The sequence below is a fragment of the Chroicocephalus ridibundus genome, chromosome 1, assembly GCF_963924245.1.
Source record: "Chroicocephalus ridibundus chromosome 1, bChrRid1.1, whole genome shotgun sequence".
In the NCBI taxonomy this organism is placed as follows: domain Eukaryota; kingdom Metazoa; phylum Chordata; class Aves; order Charadriiformes; family Laridae; genus Chroicocephalus; species Chroicocephalus ridibundus.
This window is the reverse complement of record NC_086284.1, coordinates 14,723,361-14,742,932: the sequence shown is the minus strand read 5'-3', so window position 1 is coordinate 14,742,932 and position 19,572 is coordinate 14,723,361. Positions and strand designations below refer to the sequence as shown.

Genomic DNA, 19,572 nt, shown 5'->3' with positions numbered 1-19,572 from the left:
TTAGAGCGCGCTGGACGGGGAGTCGCTGTGGGCTGGGGTGGCCCTGCAGATCTGCGTGGGTTGCTTTCATTCTCTCTCTCCGTGGCTACCGATACGGTGGTACTAGAGTGACAGAAAGCACTCACGGCTCTGCCATACCTCTTCATAGTTGTTCTTGGAGGCAGCAGAAGGTGCAGCAGTTGTGATTTGGGTGCAGAATGAGAGTTTCAAACACTGCACCTCTGGGGAAGGAGGAGAGCACCCATAGAACACGCGCATACGCTCTCCTCTGCTTCGCTGGGTTTCTTTTAGGGGAGTTAAGCAGCTCTCGCAGGGATGGAAAGCTGAAGACAACACCCGAAAAAGGGGATGTGAAAGGAGAAGAGAAAGCGTGGCTGTGCTCCTCTCCGCTGAGACCTTTGAGTCTTCACTTCAGCACTGAGAGGAGAGGCCGACCAAGCCGCTTTCCAGGACACCCTGTACCACAGGGGACAATGCCGTTCCCTAGGGGACGTGTGCGGAAGCCCTCCAGCATGGGGACGGTGTGGTGGGGAAACCCAGCACACTGCAACCAGCCCTGCAGACCCCGGCTCCCCACCCACCGCAAAAACTCATTTCCAAGAAGTCACCTTGAAGCCTTCTCGTTTATTTTCTCCTGCTCACTTACTTATGACATTTTAACGTTTCGAGCTGTGCGGTTTGAATTCCCCCAGGTCCATGTGTTTGTCGTTATCACACACACACACAGAATTTCAGAGTTGGAAGGGACCTCTAGAGATCATCTAGTCCAACTCCCCTGCTAGAGCAGGATTGCCCAGAGCACATCGCTCAGGACTGCATCCAGGCGGGTCTTGAAAGTCTCCAGAGAAGGGGACCCCACAACCTCCCTGGGCAGCCTGTTCCAGTGCTCTCTCACCCTCACCGTAAAGAAGTTTTTCCGTGTATTTGAATGGAACTTCCTATGTTCTAGCTTGTGCCCATTGCCCCTTGTCCTGTCACTGGGAACCATTGAAAAGAGTCTGGCACCATCCTCCTTCAACCCACCCTTTAGATACTTGTAAACATTAATCAGGTCCCCCCTCAACCTTCTCTTCTCCAGGCTAAAGAGTCCCAGCTCTCTCAGCCTTTCCTCATAAGGGAGATGCTCCAGTCCCTCCATCATCTTAGTTGCCCTATGCTGGACTCTCTCCAGTAGTCCCCTGTCTCTCTTGAACTGGGGAGCCCAGAGCTGGACACAGTACTCCAGTTGTGGCCTCACCAGTGCAGAGTAGAGGGGGAGAATGACCTCCTTCAACCTGCTGGCCACACTCTTCCCTATGCAGCCCAGGATTCCATTGGCCTTCTTGGCAACAAGGGCACATTGTTGGCTCATGGATAATTTACTGTCTACCAGGACCCCCAGATCCTTCTCCTCAGAACTACTTCCCATTAGGTCCACCCCTAACCTATACTGGTGTTTGGCATTCTTCCTCCCCAGGTGCAGGACCTTGCACTTTCTTTTGTTCAACCTCATTAAGTTCTTCTCTGCCCAGCTCTCCAGCCTGTCCAGGTCACGCTGGATGGCAGCACGGCCCTCTGGGGTGTCAGCCACCCCTCCCAGTTTGGTATCATCAGCAAACTTGCTGAGGATACACTCTGTCCCATCATCCAGGTCATTAATGAATATACGGAACAAAATTGGACCGAGTATTGACCCCTGAGGGACACCACTGGTTACAGGCCTCCAACTAGACTCTGTGCCGCTGATCACAACCCTCTGAGTTCTGTCACTCAGCCAGGTCTCCATCCACCTCACTGTCACCTCATCTAGCCCATATTTCTTCAGCTTCCTAAGGAGGATGTTATGGGAGACAGTGTCAAAAGCCCCGCTAAAGTCAAGGTAGATGACATCTACGGCTCTCCCCTCATCCAGCAAACCAGTTATAACATCATAGAAAGCTATCAGATTGGTCAACCATGATTTACCCTTGGTAAATCCATGTTGACCACTTCCGATAACTTCCTGTTCCTCAACGTGTTTGGAGATGACATCCAGAATGAGTCGCTCCATTACCTTCCCAGGGACGGAGGTGAGACTAACTGGTCTGTAGTTCCCTGGGTCCTCCTTGCCTTTTTTGAAGATTGGAGTGATGTTATGCCAATACCTTGTTTCTTCTGAAAGCATTTTCACCCAGGGCTACCTGCTGGGTTTCCGTTAGCCAAAAGCTCGTTCTCACAAGGCTCCCACCGTCAGCAGGACTCACCGGGGTGCAGCTGGGAGGGCACAAGCCTGCCTGGAAACACAGGGTCACTCCTTCTCCTCAATGCCAGGCAGGTGGAAGGAGTCCGATGCTCATGAAAACACCCCCCAAATTTTTTTCCTTGCTTTGAAGCATTCAGATCCCAAAGCCAAGCCTCGGGCTCGCTCGGCTGCGTCTTTGCAATCCTTCAATGCTACCCTGATATGATGCAGGGATCACGGCAAGACAAAACAACCCCATCAGGGATATCTCTTGCAATGGCCTCTTTGTTGTTCCAGCCCAGGGGGCTCTTCCACGTTCCAGGCTGTAAGACACAGCCTGACGGGTCAAGGCAAGGCCAGAGATCCCAAGGGAAAGAAATGAAAACAAGCTCCTTTAATATAAACGATCTGTTTTCTTGTCCCCGCTCAATTTACACGCTGCGTTTTTTGACTCCTCTCTGATGAGCAGTGTTTATCTGGCAGAGGACAACTCTCATTAGCAACGAAGGGCAGCATCAGATTTTTCGGTGCCTTGTTTAAACAGTGCCTTTTGCTTGTGTTTTCCTTTTAAAATGATTGAGCAAACGGCTCAAAAGCGACTGAGGCAAGGGTACGGCACCCTGCTCCCTTTCCACGTGCCTCCAAGTATTTTAAAAGTTTGGGGGAAAATAAAACATTGAGTCAAGTAAAACATTTCAACTCGCTGATTCAGAAGGGTCAAAGAAAACCCATCTTCAGGAGACAAAAAAGAGGCAAGCTTTCAGCTTCTATTGAAACTGCTCTCTGGTATTTATGAAAAACATTGGGTCATGATAACACAGACTAATATTTTAATAATATTTAGAATAATCTCTGTTTATACAGAAGTTGTGTTTTACATGAAGGTCACTTTCTATTAAGTCAGTATCTTTTCCAGGAATAGAACCCTCTTTCTTTGGAAAACCAGAAGAAAAGTGAAAAAGCTGTTATTTATACAAGAATGACCAGTTCTATTACTCTTCTCGGCTTTGGGGTGGCTAAGGGCCGAAGGGGCAGCGAGCCGGGCAAACATTGTCCCATTGCACTAGCCCATGCCCGGTGCAAACCCTTCCCGTTACTCCCCGTGCCAAAGAAATGTTCTTTTCCTGACTCATTTCCTCTCCCCGCTTCCCTTTGATCACTCCCTGGAGTTGAGCATCCCAGCGCAGGACAGCTAAACCGGAGGGAAGATTTGCTTTGTTGGCTTTTGGAAACAATAAGCAGTTTTTGGAGACGAAGGGGCTCCTGGCAGCCCTGGCGTCCACCCAGGAATCACCGTGGTTCTTCCAGAGGCAGCTCTCTGCCCCCTCAGACCCCATCCCACGCCAAAGTCCCTGCCTGCCCACAGGGGACAGCTCTGTCCCAGCTCCATGGGTAATGTCGCCCTGTGCTGGGATGCTCTGGCTCAGCATCACTGATGGGAAGGAATAATACCATGCAGCCGTGGCCATGCTCCACCGCTGGGTCCAACCCTGAAGACCTTGATTTGGCCTTCTCCATGTCTGACTCCAACCCCGAGGAAGGGTGGGTGTCAGGAGGATGGGGCCAGGCTCTTTTCAGAGGTGCCCGGTGACAGGACAAGAGATAATGGGCACAAACTTGAGCATCGGAAGTTCCACCTAAACATGAGGAGGAACTTCTTTACTTTGAGGGTGGCAGAGCACTGGCACAGGCTGCCCAGAGAGGTGGTGGAGTCTCCATCTCTGGAGACATTCAAAACCCACCTGGACGCGTTCCCATGCAACCTGCTCTGGGTGACCCTGCTCTGGCAGGGGATTGGACTAGATGATCTCCAGAGGTCCCTTCCAACCCCTGTCATTCTGTGTTTCTGTGACCTTGATTTGGTCTTTGCTGACTTCAGCAGCATCCATCACCCCTATTTTTGGCACTGCGTTTCCAAAATAACCTTATGCAAATGCCAACATGTGCTCCTGGACCTGGGGAAATGTGTCTTGAGTGTGCACCTCCCATGTAACGTTCAGCACCTGCTTCCCACCATATTTCCCAGCCAAGATGGTAAGGCTGGACCAGTGCTATGGGATGGATGGATCCTGCCAGCCTAGCTTAGCAGGACATGACTCCTCCCTGGTGGCTGTGCCAGGTGAAGACCTGTGTCTGGGATGCGGGGGGATGGCTGTGGGACCCAGAAAAAGGGGACAGGCGTTGTAGATGCCACCACTCCCAGGGCTGCTCCCTCCCATACAGCCACGTCCCCACCACCTAGTGCTTGGGCCAGTTCTTCCTCACAGCGCTCCTGGGGCTCACAGGCATTATCGTTAGTTTGACTGGTGGGTTTTTTTAATTTTTATTCAAGTTTCCACCATAAAGTGAGGGCTGTGCCTTAACCTGCTGGTCTGGGGTTTTCCATGCACAAAGCCGAGGAGTGTTGGGTGTCTGGGTGGTGGCTCACGAGAACACGTGGGTGTCTGAGAGCATGAAATCTCCTGGGATAGCGCTGGAGGAGCCCACAGGGCAGGAGGAGCCAGGCTGTGCCAATCTGTCCCTGTGCCTTTCATACACGGCCCCCGGAGTGTGCCCAGAACTGGGCTCTGGTTTCACCCTGGCCAGAGCTGGCTGGAGCAGAGGGCCAACAGGCAAATAATTTCGTGCTGTGGGCAACCAGAGGTCTAGCATTTGAGCTTACCCCCTTGCCCTTTTCTTTTTTTGAGGGTGTAACACCCCAGGTGAGGCTGTTTAACATTTTCACCCAGCTGGTGGTCAGGTACCTGCCTGCTCCTCTGGTGCAGAGGTACCTCCTGCAGCTGGTTTGGAGGTCTTGGTGGGATGAGGTCCCCCAGGCAGTGCCTGGTGTGAGGTGGCTGGGGGACACCAAGAAGTGAGTGAAAAGGAGGGTCCCAAACCCAGAACCTCTCCAGGGTTCTCCACTTGCTCTTCAGGGATTAATTTTATGGCTCTGTGGATGAAAAATAAAAGGTTTGTGATTTATCCATAGCCTAAGACAAGCTGAAGGGCCGATCCCCCTCCAGCTCCCTGCTGATGGGCCAGCCTCAAGGACAGCAAGGAAGTCCACTCAAGTGGTGGGCTTGCTTCCAGCCTTGCTGGCTGCCCCGAGGCCTGTAGGTGTGCTGGCAGGAGCCAGGACCAATTTTACACCTTCCAGGGGACAACTGGGGTCTAAGGGTCTTGTCTCAGAGCACTTCCCTCCCTGGGGCTGGACGGCAGCTGTCTCCAGGGTGCCGCAGAGGTAGGTCCCTTTGCCCCGGGGAAGTGCTCGGTGATTTCTAGGTGGATTTTTTGCTGTGGAAACATTACGTGCCATGACACGTGTGCAACTCCCTTTTCAATTCTGCTCTGCCAGACAGCAGATCGCGTTGCCATGTTGCCTATAGCAACGTCTCCTGGTTGGAAATAAGTGAGCTGCCACAAACGGATGGGTTTGCTGGTGGATATGTAAGCTTGGTTGATAGTATGATAATTATTATTGCTATTACTCTTACTACTGCCACTATTATTTACAGCTTTGGGGGCCTTGCAGCAACTATTTTTGGTTAGGGGTGCCGCGGTACGCAATTCAAAAGCAGCGTCACCTCCGCAAGCCTCAGGGCACAGCAGCCCGGGCCAAAGGGACGGAGGTCACAGCAGATCTGCTTTCGCTCCTCTTGCTTAACCGACTGCTTTTCTTGGCAGGGACCTGGTGGGAAGAGACCTGCTGCATCAGTAGGGAATCCTTTTTTCCTGGAAAAAAAAAAAATACATGCGTGTCAGCGTGTCCGGGGCAGTTGGAGAGTGCAGCGTGTCACCGATGCTCAGGCTGTGTGATGTGCTGCCGGTCCCCGGGGACGGTGCTGCTTGGTGAGGTTCCCACTCACCAGCTCCTGACCATTGCTGCCTGACACGCAAAGCAGAGGGTTTCGGCAGAAAGCGTCTTCGGGTGGGCTGAGCTGTGCGGAAGTGACTCGTGGCGTTGGATGTCTTGGTTTCCGGGTGACCCCGTTTCAGTTATTTCACGATACTCTTGGTCCTCATTGCTATCTAGTGTTTCGGGGAGCTCATCAAAGCCCATGGCTCGGTGCTGCAGGTGCGTGGTGGGAGAGGTGCCTTCTTGTGGGCTCTGCGTCCAGGCCATGGCGAGCTGCCAAATAATAATTAATAATAGGTGTCAGAAGAAGTTCATTTTTGAGGAAGAGTGCCCAGTGACTGGGGTGGGGGGTGGACTTTGGCCTCATAAGCTTTCATTTTTGATCGTTTTCCTGTTGACCATTAAGCAATTTTCTTTCCCCTCTAAGGGTAAGGCTATTCATCCTTAAAAGACAGATGTGGCTCACATGTGGCTCTTGCTCCCTCATTCCAAACGCCCGGCAGGCTCAGGCTGCCCAGGTGGGGTCAGAAGTCATTGCACCCACCCACAGCTCTCCTGGGGTTTCTGGTTTGCAGCATATTTTGCCCAAATCTCCTCAGAGCCTTCTGGAAGGAGCCCAGCAAAGCACCATCTCCTGCTCCACCACCGTGGGACCTGCTGACCACTGCAGCAGTGTCCACCCAGGGAGGGTGGAATCAAGCACCCCAAGGTGTGGTTGTTCAACACCTTCTCACTTCAAAGTAGAGAGGGAAAAGCAATTTTGTTTAAACAGCCTTTTGGTGTTTTCCATCCGTTTAGGGCTGGTTTCCATCGTGTTGGCTCCCCACTGTGGATTGGTGCTCGGTTATTCACTGTCTGGTCCCCTCCTGAGCCCAGGGACATCCTGGCCAGGATGGCCCCAGGAGAGAGCCAGGGTATTTGCAGCTGGAAACGCTGGGAGAAAATGTACTCCCATGGTGTTTTCTCTAAGAGCAGCAAATCCCAGAGCTGAAAAGCAGCTGAAAAGCCAGAAATACTAAATGAGCACCAAGACTGAAATGTGAGTATCTCCAGGAGTGATCTCCCTTGTAGCCTGAGAAACTCCTCCCTGAGAGAGAGCACTGGGATCTCCTTTAGTCCATCTGTTACTCCTCTCACAGTTTCCTCCCCAGGTATCGTGTTCTCCATTTTAACTATTAATTTCACATGGAACACCGTTACAAAAAAAAAGCACTAACATCTGGTGAGACATGACTGAATGCCTCTCCTTTACCCAGAAATTCAGTTATTCAGGAAAGCTTGCAGAATTCTCTGGCAAGTATTTCGTTTGGCAGACATACCACAGACAAGCAGAGCAGTTGCCCAGGGCATCTTAATCTTGCCTTTAAATTGCTGTTTTCCAGCATCACTTCTAAACCGCCACAGATTAATTTCAAATATTTGCTGTGGAATTTACTATTTCATGGCCATTTCTTCCCTGACTCTGGGGTGGAGCTGGTCCGGTTCCTCCAACGCGCGTGCAGCCAGCTCTTGGAGATTTCTTCCCCTTTTAGATGCGGTTGTTTCCATATCCCGATGTCCATCATCCATCTTCACTTTGGCCTGAGATTCAGCATCCTCTTTCTTCCCAAAGCCTGACACCAAACAGCCACCTCGTTTGAAGGATGTAGTTTTAGCGTCTTCAGACTCCATCACACCCTGGGCACGCAGAAGCCACGCTTCTTTATTCTTTTCTCTTTTATGACTCATGACCGTTTCGCTAGTTGTTTTAATTTCCTTTGCAAGATCTAACACAGCTTGACTTTGGCAATTCTCATGTTACCCCTGCACTCCCTGACCTTTAACGTAAACCTCCCTTCGCGGGTTAATCCCTTTTTCCAGCCATTACAGGCTTGTGGTTATTCCTAATATTCTTTTTGCGGTAATTTTTCATCCAGTTAAGGCTCTGTCTTTTCCCCTGAGAGGTTTCCTCTCTGGTCTGGGATTGCATTCCAGATTGTTGTAAATTCAGTTGATTTCCCTGATTAATGCCTTTAATTTCTCAAAATTGTCCCTCTGAAAAAGTTTGCAGCAAGCTAACCTCTTCTTTTTAATTATTTAAATTGAAATACCATGAGTGCATTCAATACAAGGTATTTTCTATGACAAATTCTCTATAATAGCCTTTCTTCTCATCAAAGCCAAGCAAAAAAGTCTTCTCTCCTGTTGGATTGATGTCACTTCAGCGAAGAAACCAGACTGTTGTATCCAGGAGTAGCTGCATCTCATCGTTACTAGCAGTGTGATGGGAAGTTAAGCTCTTCATTAAAGCCACCATTCCCATGCTTGACAGAATCAGTTCCATGACACAGCACAGAAATCCCTGTCCATACCCACATCCGACCCCAATGGTCTGGAAGAACGTGCCAGCACTACCCTCATATGGCCTTTTGATGCTCCTGTCTCCTTCCTGCCACTGCTGACTCCTCCTAGATACTTCCCAGACAAAGCACCGAAGGACGTGATTCCTCTTTTCCAGGCTAGTGCCCTCATTTGACCATATTTCAGCAGAGCCACTCCGCGGTCTTCTTACTCCTCTCCATCCCTGCTACTGAGTATCCCCCTCATTGGTTCCCATATGCTTCCCCAGCCTGACCCAACTGTTGGCCTCATCTTCTGCAGCCTCATCTTCTGCAGACTCATCCTGGAAGCTGCCATGAGAAACAGCTGGTTTGCTTCATACAAAACCAGCCCCTTTTTCAAAAATTATTCTATTGACTTTCCATTTCCTTCACCAGGTCTCAGTCAAATCTAAGCTCGTTAGACCCTGCTTTACCTTAAGCCCCTGATTAAGCTGTCACTTGGAAGTGTCTGTAGGTACTTGGTTGGAAACTAGGCCCCATCCCCAACTGCAAGGCCAAAGGTGACTCCGATCTAGATTCTCCACTTCTTCTGGCCTCCTTTGCCTCTTCATTCCTGTCACTTTGTGAAGCTTTGTAATCCTCCTGACCCACAGGAACAGGCATGTTTTAGGAGCTTTGAGGCTTATGGGTCTTGGAAGGCTGAATTGGTACAAATGGCATGTCAACTAGCTACTCCACTGCTGCAACAAGTTAATATCTGCTGGTAATTTAGGAGGAACTCTACATGCCAGCAACATCTCTCCAGTGGTTTCCAGCACCATGATTGCAAAGCTTGATAAATGACAGAAGTATCCTGAATTGTTTCGTCCTCTTTTCCACCTCTTCTGTTGGCTTTCTGGAGGGAAGATCACGTCCTTAGACCATCTCTGTCCCATGGCTTGAAACCTGCAGGAACTTGCTCCACCTTCACTACACTGGGGTTGATTCCTTTGATATTTTCTGCAAACACAGCTCTTCTTTTCTTCTCTTTACGGCTATATGGTGCACTGCTAACTTGGGGGCCAAACAAACATTAATATGATGAGGGGCAATGGTTTTAAACTAGAGCAGGGTAGGTTTAGATTAGACATTAGGATGAAGTTCTTTACGATGAGGGTGGTGAGACACTGGAACAGGTTGCCCAGAGAGGTGGTGGAGGCCCCATCCCTGGAGATGTTCAAGGCCAGGCTTGAGGCTCTGAGCAACCTGATCTAGTTGAAGATGTCCCTGCTTTCTGCAGGGGGGTTGGACTAGATGACCTTTAGAGGTCCCTTCCAACCCAACACATTCTATGGTTCTATGAGAACAATTTGCTTCATCAGTCTGGAAGAAAAAGTTTGGAAGAGCCTGGAGGGGTCCAGCAGAGATGTTTCACCAGCACAAGGAGGAACGCTCACCCCGGCAATGCACCGTGCTGCCCAACAAGTGATGCACAGTCACACGTGTCTCTTCCAATTCTCCCTCTTTCTATGATGGTCTGCTAAGGGAAACCTTTGATGCATACAGCATCCAACAGTATAGTCCCTGCAAATGCATTTGGTGGTGGTGGAGGCTATTTTTGACTCCACAAGTGCTTCCCTGATGGTCCCACAGGCTAGCACAGGCGACACATGGAGCTGGTGAGGTGAGGAGGAGATTGCCAAGGGGATTCCCAGCTGCTGGTAGGTGCTCAAGCAGCCCCGGGGCTGCTGTGCCCTTCCATGCCACCGCTGCGGGCATCAGGAGGGACTAGCCATGGGTCACGATTTTTGCACATGATAAAGCAGCGCTGCCAAGGGGCACTGGGGCCCCAGAGTGGGTCCCACCAATGGATGCCCAGCACAGCACGACACCAGAGCTGCTCCTGGGGCAGGCCCCGAAATGACGTTCCCCTCCCCAGCGATCTGGGGGTGAGTCCATGCATCCAAAAAAAAAAAAAAATCCCTTCTACTTAGGACTTTAAGTGCATTTTTCACACGGGAAAAAATCTTGCTGCTGGTGAAGGATCCAAGGAGAAAGCCAACATGTGCCGGGCGGAGGCTGCCAAGTGCTGGGAAGTGTTTGCTCTAACGAGGTGTATGAAATTCCTCTCGAAAACCAAAATGAAGCCGGCCTGCGGTAGCTGGTTTGGGTCTGAACCAGTCAAGTGGATGATGAGGCAAGGACGACTTACACGCCCAGGGGCTATGTAATAAAATAAAAGCTTTCCAATGCAGCCCAGTTCCTGCGAGCGCATCTTCCCTTTTTCTCCATACAGCCTCAATCCCTGTGCTCAGGTCAAGATTTGTACCTGGAAAAGCCTAAGTTTGAGCTGGCCTGGCCACAGCCGGTGGTCACAGGGGGATAAGAGACCATCTTCCCCAGGCACAGATGGGCAGCACGCTCTGGAACCAAACTCTTCACCTTCAAACCCTTCTTTTGCCGCCTCGGGTGAATGAATTTCTTATTCATTCTTCTTATTATTATTATTCTTTCTTATTCTTATGGTTTTTCTTATTTTCTTGTCCCCATTGCAATTCCAGTTCCTATTCTTATGGTTTTTCTTATTCCTATTCTCATTTCTAATCTTATTCTTTCTTATTCCTCTTCCTCTATCTCTGCCTTTGCCTCTACTATTGCTATTACTGTTCCCGCTCCCATTCCTATTACATCACTATTGCAATTAGCGTCATCGTCACCATCACAGGCTGGAGCCACCCTTCGGACCAAAATCGGACTGTGCTGGGTGCTGCACAAACAGAGCATGTCCATGACCCCCATCCCGGAGCCTTCCCAGTTTCCAGGAAAAGTTTTCCAGGGAAAAGCGGAGCAGGATGCGGCAGGGACAACCATCTCCCACGCTGCTCCGCCACACGGGCAGACCCCTTGCTGCCGGCTGGCTTTGCCCACCAGTTGGCTCGTGGCCACCGGGGACCATCTCTGGGGACCTGTTGATGGTGGATGGGGACGGGGACGAGGGAAGCTGGTGGCAGAGCCCCAGGCAGGGTCGGGTGAGGCTGCGGGGCCCCGCGGGCAGGAGAAGAGCCAGCGCGCACACAGCCATGTGGGGAACACGATAAGGAGCTCGGGGCATCCGAAAGGAAAGGCTCATCCAGCTAAAAAAAGCCCTGTGGAGGGGGAGAGGCGTGATTTAACGCCTAAGTGAAAGGGCTCTGACTTCTGCGCCAGCTTTAGGCTCGGGGAACTCGTACAACAACGTCATTTTAAACGCAGAGGCAAGTCGAGCTGGTGTGCAGATAATAACAATAATATAAAAATTATAAAATATTATTTACAGCTTGAGACGTGCTTTTGGGCCACCGCAAATGGCCCCAATGTGCAAGGCGCTGTACAAACATCTAAATGAGGGCAGCCCCTTCTCCTGGCTGTTCAGTTGTAAAACTAAACAGGGAAATGTGGGGAAACGGTGGCACATGAGGACCTGGGCTTTCCCTGCCTGCTTCTGGCAGCGTTGGGTCAGAAAAAGATGTGGGAAGCAGCAGGATGAGAGGGAAGGAGGAGAGGCAGGGTGGGATGAGTGCTGCGAGGAGGAGCCTGCCAGCCCACAGCAGCAGCACGGGGGAGCAGAGTGGGGGACGAGGACACCTCCTGCGGAAGAGCAGGGCATGGATGGGGATGTGTCCCCGTGGAGAAGCAGGGCACGGATGGAGCGGTATCCCTGCAGATGAGCAGGGAACAGCTGGAGATGTGTCCCCACAGAGGAGCAGGGTGTGGATGAGGACATGTCCCTTTGGAGGAGGAGGGCATGGAGGGGGACAGCCCCCACAGCCCCCTCTGCTCACCCCTCTACCCACCGAGGGAGCAGACGGGTTCCCGCTGCCCCCAGCATCGTGCCCACCCACCCCAGACCTGGGTTTGTGCAGGCGGTGGCTTCAGCTTGCTAACCTGCTTCAGCCCCAAACCTGGCTGGGGCCAAAGCCATGGTCCATGGCTCCCTGCAGGCACGGGACGAGCGTGTCCATATGTCCTTCTCCATAGGGTCACTAGGGCCCACCGCTGCTTTGATGGGCTTGGGGCATAAACAGCACCAGAACAAAGACATGGTGGCCACCCATCCCCCAGCAAGAGCAGAAACCCCCTGAATTTGGTGCCTGGCCTGCTTGTTTCTGGGTGTGCTATGAATCTGGGTGGAATTCATCCCCTGAGCAGCAATTTTTTTTTTTTTTGCGCACCAAATTGCAATGAGTTTCCAAGAGCGAGCCTACTAGAAAGAGTCTTCTTAACAATACTCTGAACAACCGGGCCAAGGGAGGGGACCTCCGTCTCCCTGTGTCCTGTGACACCCTTTTCCCTCCTGGTGCTTCCTCCTGGTGGGATTTCTCCTGCCTGTGTTGATCAAGTCCCAAGCCAGGAACTGCTGGGGGGCTGTTGGCTGCCTCTGCGGTCCCGTGTCCTCGCCCCAAGCCCAGCTGTCCCACGGGAAGCTTCGCATGCCTGGAGGGTCACCGGCTGCCAGCCCCACTTCTGCAGGGGCCCGAGGGCGCTCACAGGGCACAAGGGCACCAGGAGGGCTGTGAGCAGGGAGTCCAGGCCACCAAACAGCCAGAGAAGCCACCACGATGGGTATGACCTCCTAGGAGAGGTGATGGCACTGCTGTCCCCCAGCTTTTAGCTTGCTGATAGCTCCATCGCCACCTCTCCCAGTGGGACCTGGGAAAACACAAGCTCCCGTCCAGCACTGAGCTTTGCCGCAGGTCCTCAGCCCCTCACAAGATGGGGGGTTGATGTGGACCTGGGTCTCATCTCTCATCGCTGCCCTGCTTCGTGTCAAAGCGGAGGGCGCTGGCAAAGGGCTGAGGTCTGGGCTGCGGCAGGGCCACGCAGGGTTACTCCGGAAAATATGCACGCTGATATTTTATTCATCTAAAGTTGAAGTGGTCGGTATGAAAGAAAATAGCTTGTGGTCTTTCATACCTCGAGTCAATGAATTCCTGGGCCTTTTATAGCTCAGGAATGCCAGGCGCTCTCGGTTGGTTTCACAAGGCTGCGAAGCTGCGGCTTAAGGTCTGGATGAGCATTAATCACGGCGAGGACGATGACAGCTGCTCCCGTTTTACCCGGCTTTCAGGGGGGTATCACACTTCTGCACATCGCGCCCTGTTTTCCCCGTTGGCTTCGGTCTGCAGAGAGGGGGGTTTATTACCTTCAGGCTTGTGGGCCCACCAGTTTCGGTGCTGGGATTCAAGGGGGGGTCCATGCCCAGCACACCGCTGCAGCACCAGCACTGGAGGCAGCTCAGCACCGACCTTGGGCTCGTCCCTGCGCTTCGCTTTTCCCCTCGGGCTGTCATTTGAACAGCACTCTGCATGGTGGGAGCAAGGAGGCGCGTTTCCCAAATTTCCATGATCTCTGTAATAAGAGCTACAGACCTGTAAGAAGACGGGGTTTGGGGTCCACGGGCAGTCGGTCTCTCCAGCCCTTGCAGGCTGACGGCCGGGAAGTGCAGCCCGGTACGGACACTACTGGGTACCACTGACCCACCAGGGCTCTCCCACCCTCACGCTGTGTGTTTTCTGGGTGAGATGCTCATCTGCCACAGGGTACCCAAAAACCTGGCTAAGGGTGGTCCAGGAACACGGCGGGATGCTCGGACCCAGCCTGGTTTGTTGGGTTCCATCCAGACCTCAGAGTGAGGGTTCCCAGTGGCAGCATCCTTCCTGCTGGCGAGGGACATCTGCACTTTGCACGTGTTTCACTGCAGCGTGCCGTGAGTCCAGCTCCGAGAGGTATTCAGTGATGTGAGACGTCACAGCTTTTCCCCAAGAACGCACCCCGCCACTCTTTGTACGTTTGTTCCTACAACGTAGGGAAGAGAAAGCCCCGAATACGGCAACAAAGCAGAGCAGAAGAGACGTCAGGGCTGTATGTAGTACACTGAATCCCTGTGCATCCTGAAAAGGTCTCACCATTTTGGGTGGGACTTGACTTTTGAATGCCTCTAGATGGCAATTTTGTTAATATTTTTAGCTCTTCTGAGCTCTCTCCGTGTATGTGGTAAGTAAGCAGACCACTGTCCAGTACTTACTTTTGGGAACATGCAGTAATCAGGGATTTTAACATTTAAACAGACTGACTCCGGAAGTTTGCTTCTTTGCATACTTTTTCCTGAGGTTAATACGCAAAATGTACTTAAGCTGGAGACCGCATTACAGTGATGTTCTTGCTTTTTGGCTGGAGCATCCATGCTGAAGACACAACCCAAAAATGGGATAAAACCCCTCCTTGTTATACTTGAACACAGCTGGCCATGAGGCTTTCCCCACCCGAATACTGGTTTTGCCTCTGTTAGTCTCTTTTCTTCCACGGCCTTGAAAAACCAAGCTGAGCCCCAAATCTGACTGTCAAATCTTGACTCAAGCAAGCCGAAAAGCCAGAATCTAAGCAATCACCAAATTTCTGCTCAGGGCATTAAAAACACTTCCAGCTGCCATGTCTCAAAGGTGGAGTAATCAGATGGGTCAGGCTGACCTGTGCTCGCGGGGGCAACACGAAGTGCCGGGAAGTGGGTGAAGAAAATCACTGCTTGAGTTTCTGCAAAAGCTTCGGGTCTTTGCTGAGACGGTCCTGCCCGGAGCAGGTTGTTTTTTCAGCGCACACGAGGATTTGGGAAGAGGAGGCTGGGACTGGCGGAGGGGAGCCCACAGGGGAGAGATGCCCTTAGTGGCTTTCATGCCTTTCATGCCTGCAGCTCCCTGGGACCTGATTCAGGAATTTTCTAACAGACACTTTCAAGAGCATGTGAGAGCCTGCTGAGCAAACCTCCCTTACTCAAGGCCAGACACTTGGGTAACTTTTGCTCCCCTCCCCCAGTTTATTTCAGTTGCATAAGCAATCATCCATGCAATACTTCCAGCGGGACAGAGCATTCCCCTTGCCCGCACAACAGCTTGAAATGGGATATGATCTTTATGCCTTAACGAGGACGTTACAGTAATTCAAAAACACCTAGACCCACAAGGTATTTCGGTATCTCACTCACACTGATCCAACACCTCTCAAGTAAAGAAGGCCCAGACCCTCAAGAATAATAAAAAAATATCGTTGGGAGTGCTATTCTTAATGGGAATGTAGGGCTAAAGATCTTGAGATCTTCACCAAAGTGTCCCATTAACTTTCCATCCTTGTTTCCTTCAGGTGAAGGAGATCTCGCTACGATCCTACTCTTCTTGCTTGGCAAAGCTCTTGGTTTGATCCTCTGCTTTGCAGACCCACTGATTTCGTGCCCACATCCACCTACCAATGGCACCTGCTGTGGGGCTTTTCATTAACAGCTATGAAAAACAGAGGAGACGCAGCCTTCAAGTCCCCGAGTATCACTTAGTCCTAGCATGTTGTGTGCAAAGCTTAGAGAATGGTTTAAAAGTCCCTTCTTCTCGGGGACCGAATATATTCACACTGGAAAAGTGAGAAAAGAAACATGTTTATACATTTATTATATACAATATTAAGGCACGAGTTTAAACAGCAAAGAATAAGAAATCTTTGGCTGACCAACAATATCAATATTTGCTGTGGGTGACACATAACGCTCTTCATTTTCCCCCCTATGTACAAATAACGCTCTGGCTGTACAACGCTGTACACCAACTTCTCTATACAACCAACGGCAATAAAAAATGACAGTATTTTACAACTACTTACCAACGTCACCTGGAATGGCTACAGCACAGTTTCCCAAAACACAAAAACAGTTCAAAGAGCTGGGAAAACCAGTACAAATGGAGTTGCGCCGCTCTGCTGAGAGGGGCTGATTTATGGCAGTAGTGCTCCATGCAAGTCCTGCTAGTGCTCGGGCTGGGGGGAGACCCGCTGGTCCCCCAGACCTTCCCTCCAGGAAAACTAACATCTCTTGAGTTCAACATAATTGAGAAGAATGAATCTTTGAGTTTCTTTGAGCTGAGACTTCAAAAGCAAACAAGAGTTGCCTACACTGTAGTCTCTAACAACGGTTTCCTACATGTGACCATGAATCTGGGGCAGCATCGATTGTAAATGCACCTTGGGATACCAGAACCTGGAGGGACTGTGGTCTCCACGAGGAGGAGGAGGAGGGGGAGGAGTGCTGTGCTCTAGCTGACTTGGAGAAGCTGAGCTGAACCACGACCAAACATAACTGAAAGCCACATCACGCACGCAGATTCAACACTGTTTCTGCTGGACGCCTAGCTGTCTGCCTATACACAAATTATTAAATAGTTTCATTTAAAAAAAAAAAAATACAGCTGGTAATAAAATGCTTAGGGACTTCCAAGCACCTGGGTATCCTTATTTCTTGGAGAAAAATGATGAAACGAAATATTCACCATGGTTTTACTTGTATTCCCTTGCTTTGTCTTCCTCCTGCCCCGCTCCAACCACAAACACTTGAGGAAAGGCCACGGAGGTGGGTCAGCGCCGCTGCCACGCACGGGGCCAGCTCTTATGCAAACACTTACAACCTTTAAATTAACTTTAGAGAAAAAAATAAAATTATTTGACAAGGCATATATTAAAGCTGCATAACATCTTCCAAGGGTTTTGCACATTTGGTTTCACAATGCAAAGCTGCTAATACTCAAAACACACAGATCGCTTGCCCGCACGACGTACTCACCGCTACTTTGTTTAACAAGTGCAAAAATCAGAAAGAGGGTGACATCGACATATGTCTAATTCTATGTACACGCAAAAATAAGTGCATAGATTTAACATAGCAATTTTGTTTTTTTTTTAAAAAAGGTATAAGCCAGGCAGTATTGAGCACAGGGCTCTGGCCCCTGAAGGCTTTGAGATTGCAAAGACTTCAGTTTTCAGTGAAAGCAGAGTTTAAAGTGCCTGATGTTTTCACAATCAAGGACTCCCAATTTGATACCTACAGGAAGGGGTGACCTTGAATCAGCTGTGGGCACACGATTACTTCCAGCACCCATCACTTTTCCACTCTAGGCAGCTTCACATAAAATCCCATCACCCTTTTTCCCCACAGCCAAGTTCTTCCTAATATCATTACAGCACACCACAAGGTTCAGAAACCGCAAAGCCAATACAAAAATACCTCAAAGAAGAAAATTTCCCAAACATCATGTGCAATGCACGAAGCAAATAGTACGCCATGATTAACGCAGCTGGTGAGTTGGCTTTCTTACAGACAGCCACCACCTCTTACAGAAATCAGGGACTAAGCTGAAAATGAGAAATGTTCCACTCTGGGTAAAACCAGGTGCAAAGAAACTGCAGCTCAGCACAGAAAACAGATGATGCTCACGCTTTGCTTTGCAGTTAAACCCTTCCCGCCCTGATCCTACACCCCTTAATGCTCAGTCTCACCTGCTTGAACGGCAGGTTTGTACGCTCAAGGAAGGTGGGATTTGGCTGTAGGTATTGAAAATAAGGAGAAATCCTGTTCTTATCACAAACACACTGATTCTTCTACTACTACGAACCAGTAGGCAGTTAGAGGCATCTTCTGATCTCATATGCAGACCCAGCTTAACTCCACTGGAAAAGCCCCCACGCAACCCCCCTCTCAGTGAACTTCTGCACTGCACAGCCCTTCGGGGAGCTGCCGGAATCCTCCCTCAACCTTCCCTCCTGAAACCTTCCCATCCTTACAAAAGGGATTGCTTCAGCAGGGTCCTACTCCCCCCCCGCCCCGGCCCTCTACTTTCATCCTCCATGGGAATTACAGCCAACAACTGCTCCTACCAAAAAAACAAGTCTCGGCAAGGTCTGAGGTTGCGAGACACGAATATTTGCATTGTAAATCCAGCTCCAAGAGCAACACTTGTCCAGCCAGGAAAGAGGCACCTGACCTGCCTGCCCAGGAAAACCACACCACACCACTTCAAACAAATACTTACAAGAACCTGCCATGTACATCTATGGACCAATTGTTCACCGAAATTCAGCAGTGAATACTTTTGAGAAATGAATTGATACTGAGGAAGATGCAAGTTTTTCCTGGGTTACTCAGAAACTCCCTCTGGCCTCAAAAGAGCTGGGATTTTGCTCCGTGTCCCAGCTGCAGAAAGGCAGGAAAACAAAGCAGCACCGTGCTCCCAGTCTGTAACTTTGCAACCTTCTCTTTAGACCAGAAAATGCAGTTTCCTTTCCCCTCAACGATCCCCTTCTCACTCCACCTTCTGTTTTCAACACCCTTTTCTGCTCAGAAAATCACAGACGTTCGTTTCATCGCTCCTCTTCAGCGCTCCTGGCTTCTTGCCTGGTCCAAAGTCGCAACATATCAGACTCAAGCTTCGGTTTGGGCACAAACTTTCTCTATCTTTCTTCAAACTCTCAGGGTTAGTTTTTAAGGTTGGCACACCGAGGACCGTCTTGGACCCGGCTGTACACGAAACCCCAGAGATGCTGTCCTCTGCTCAGATGAGGACTTCCATCATGTCCGTATCTGGAAACTCGGGCTTGTGGAACAAGCTGCTCACTCTGCCTTTGCTGTCAGGCAGCTTCCCATGGCTTGAGTTCTCTGCAATGAGGAGAAGGGAAAGTTGGTCTTCAGCTCAAATTCAACAGCAAATTGTTCCATGCAAATATAAAACAATTTTTTTGGGGAGCACATCTTAACTGTATGTCCTACATACTGAAAGCCAGATTTGATCAGGAGGCCGAGAACGTGTAATGCTGAATTCCCTGCACTTTGACAGGTATGTTGGTATGCACAGACCCTAAGGGCAGGCACAAAGATGGTATTTAAGAGTCACGGACCAAAGTAACTCTCTTGCCGTGGCCCTAGAGAGAAACAGGCATTTGTGAAAGGTCTACATCACTTTACCAAGTTATTACTTGTCATCTGATCCAGATCCACGGTAGCTCCCTGCAGGCATACTCCTATTCTGCATCAGGTACAAAATTTAGTTTAAAACATCATGGAGGCAGCACAAAAATAATCAGGTAAGTGGTTTAATCTAAAATGTATTACTTTGCCAGTGGGATGGGCTAAGAGAATGTACATGGCCAATTACCACAATGTATGATAGATGTTGTTAGATGTTTATCTTCATCACCATAGTTCTCAACAGTCAAATTCAGGGAGAAGAAGGACTCTGATTTCTTACAAGCAGGAAAAGCTTAAAAAGCTAAATTTTAAGAGTACCTGGAAACAAATTCCAACCTGGCTTGCCCAAAACACAGTAATCCAGATCTTCAAGAAGAATCAGTGATACTGAGCCCTACTAATGATACATGGCATGTTTTTAGAG

At 50.1% G+C, this 19,572-nt stretch overlaps 1 protein-coding gene across 6 annotated transcripts in view; it reads right to left on the bottom strand.

The window, feature by feature from the left end:
• Nucleotides 1-15,779: 15,779 nt before the first annotated feature.
• AMOTL1 (angiomotin like 1) overlaps nt 15,780-19,572 on the bottom strand; it is a 90,008-nt gene continuing 86,215 nt past the window's right edge. For all 6 annotated transcript variants that reach the window (XM_063329465.1, XM_063329476.1, XM_063329504.1 and 3 more), the window contains one exon: nt 15,780-18,839. In XM_063329465.1, the coding sequence (XP_063185535.1) occupies nt 18,736-18,839 (104 nt within the window). In that variant the 3' untranslated portion in view covers nt 15,780-18,735. The remainder of the gene's footprint in view (nt 18,840-19,572) is intronic.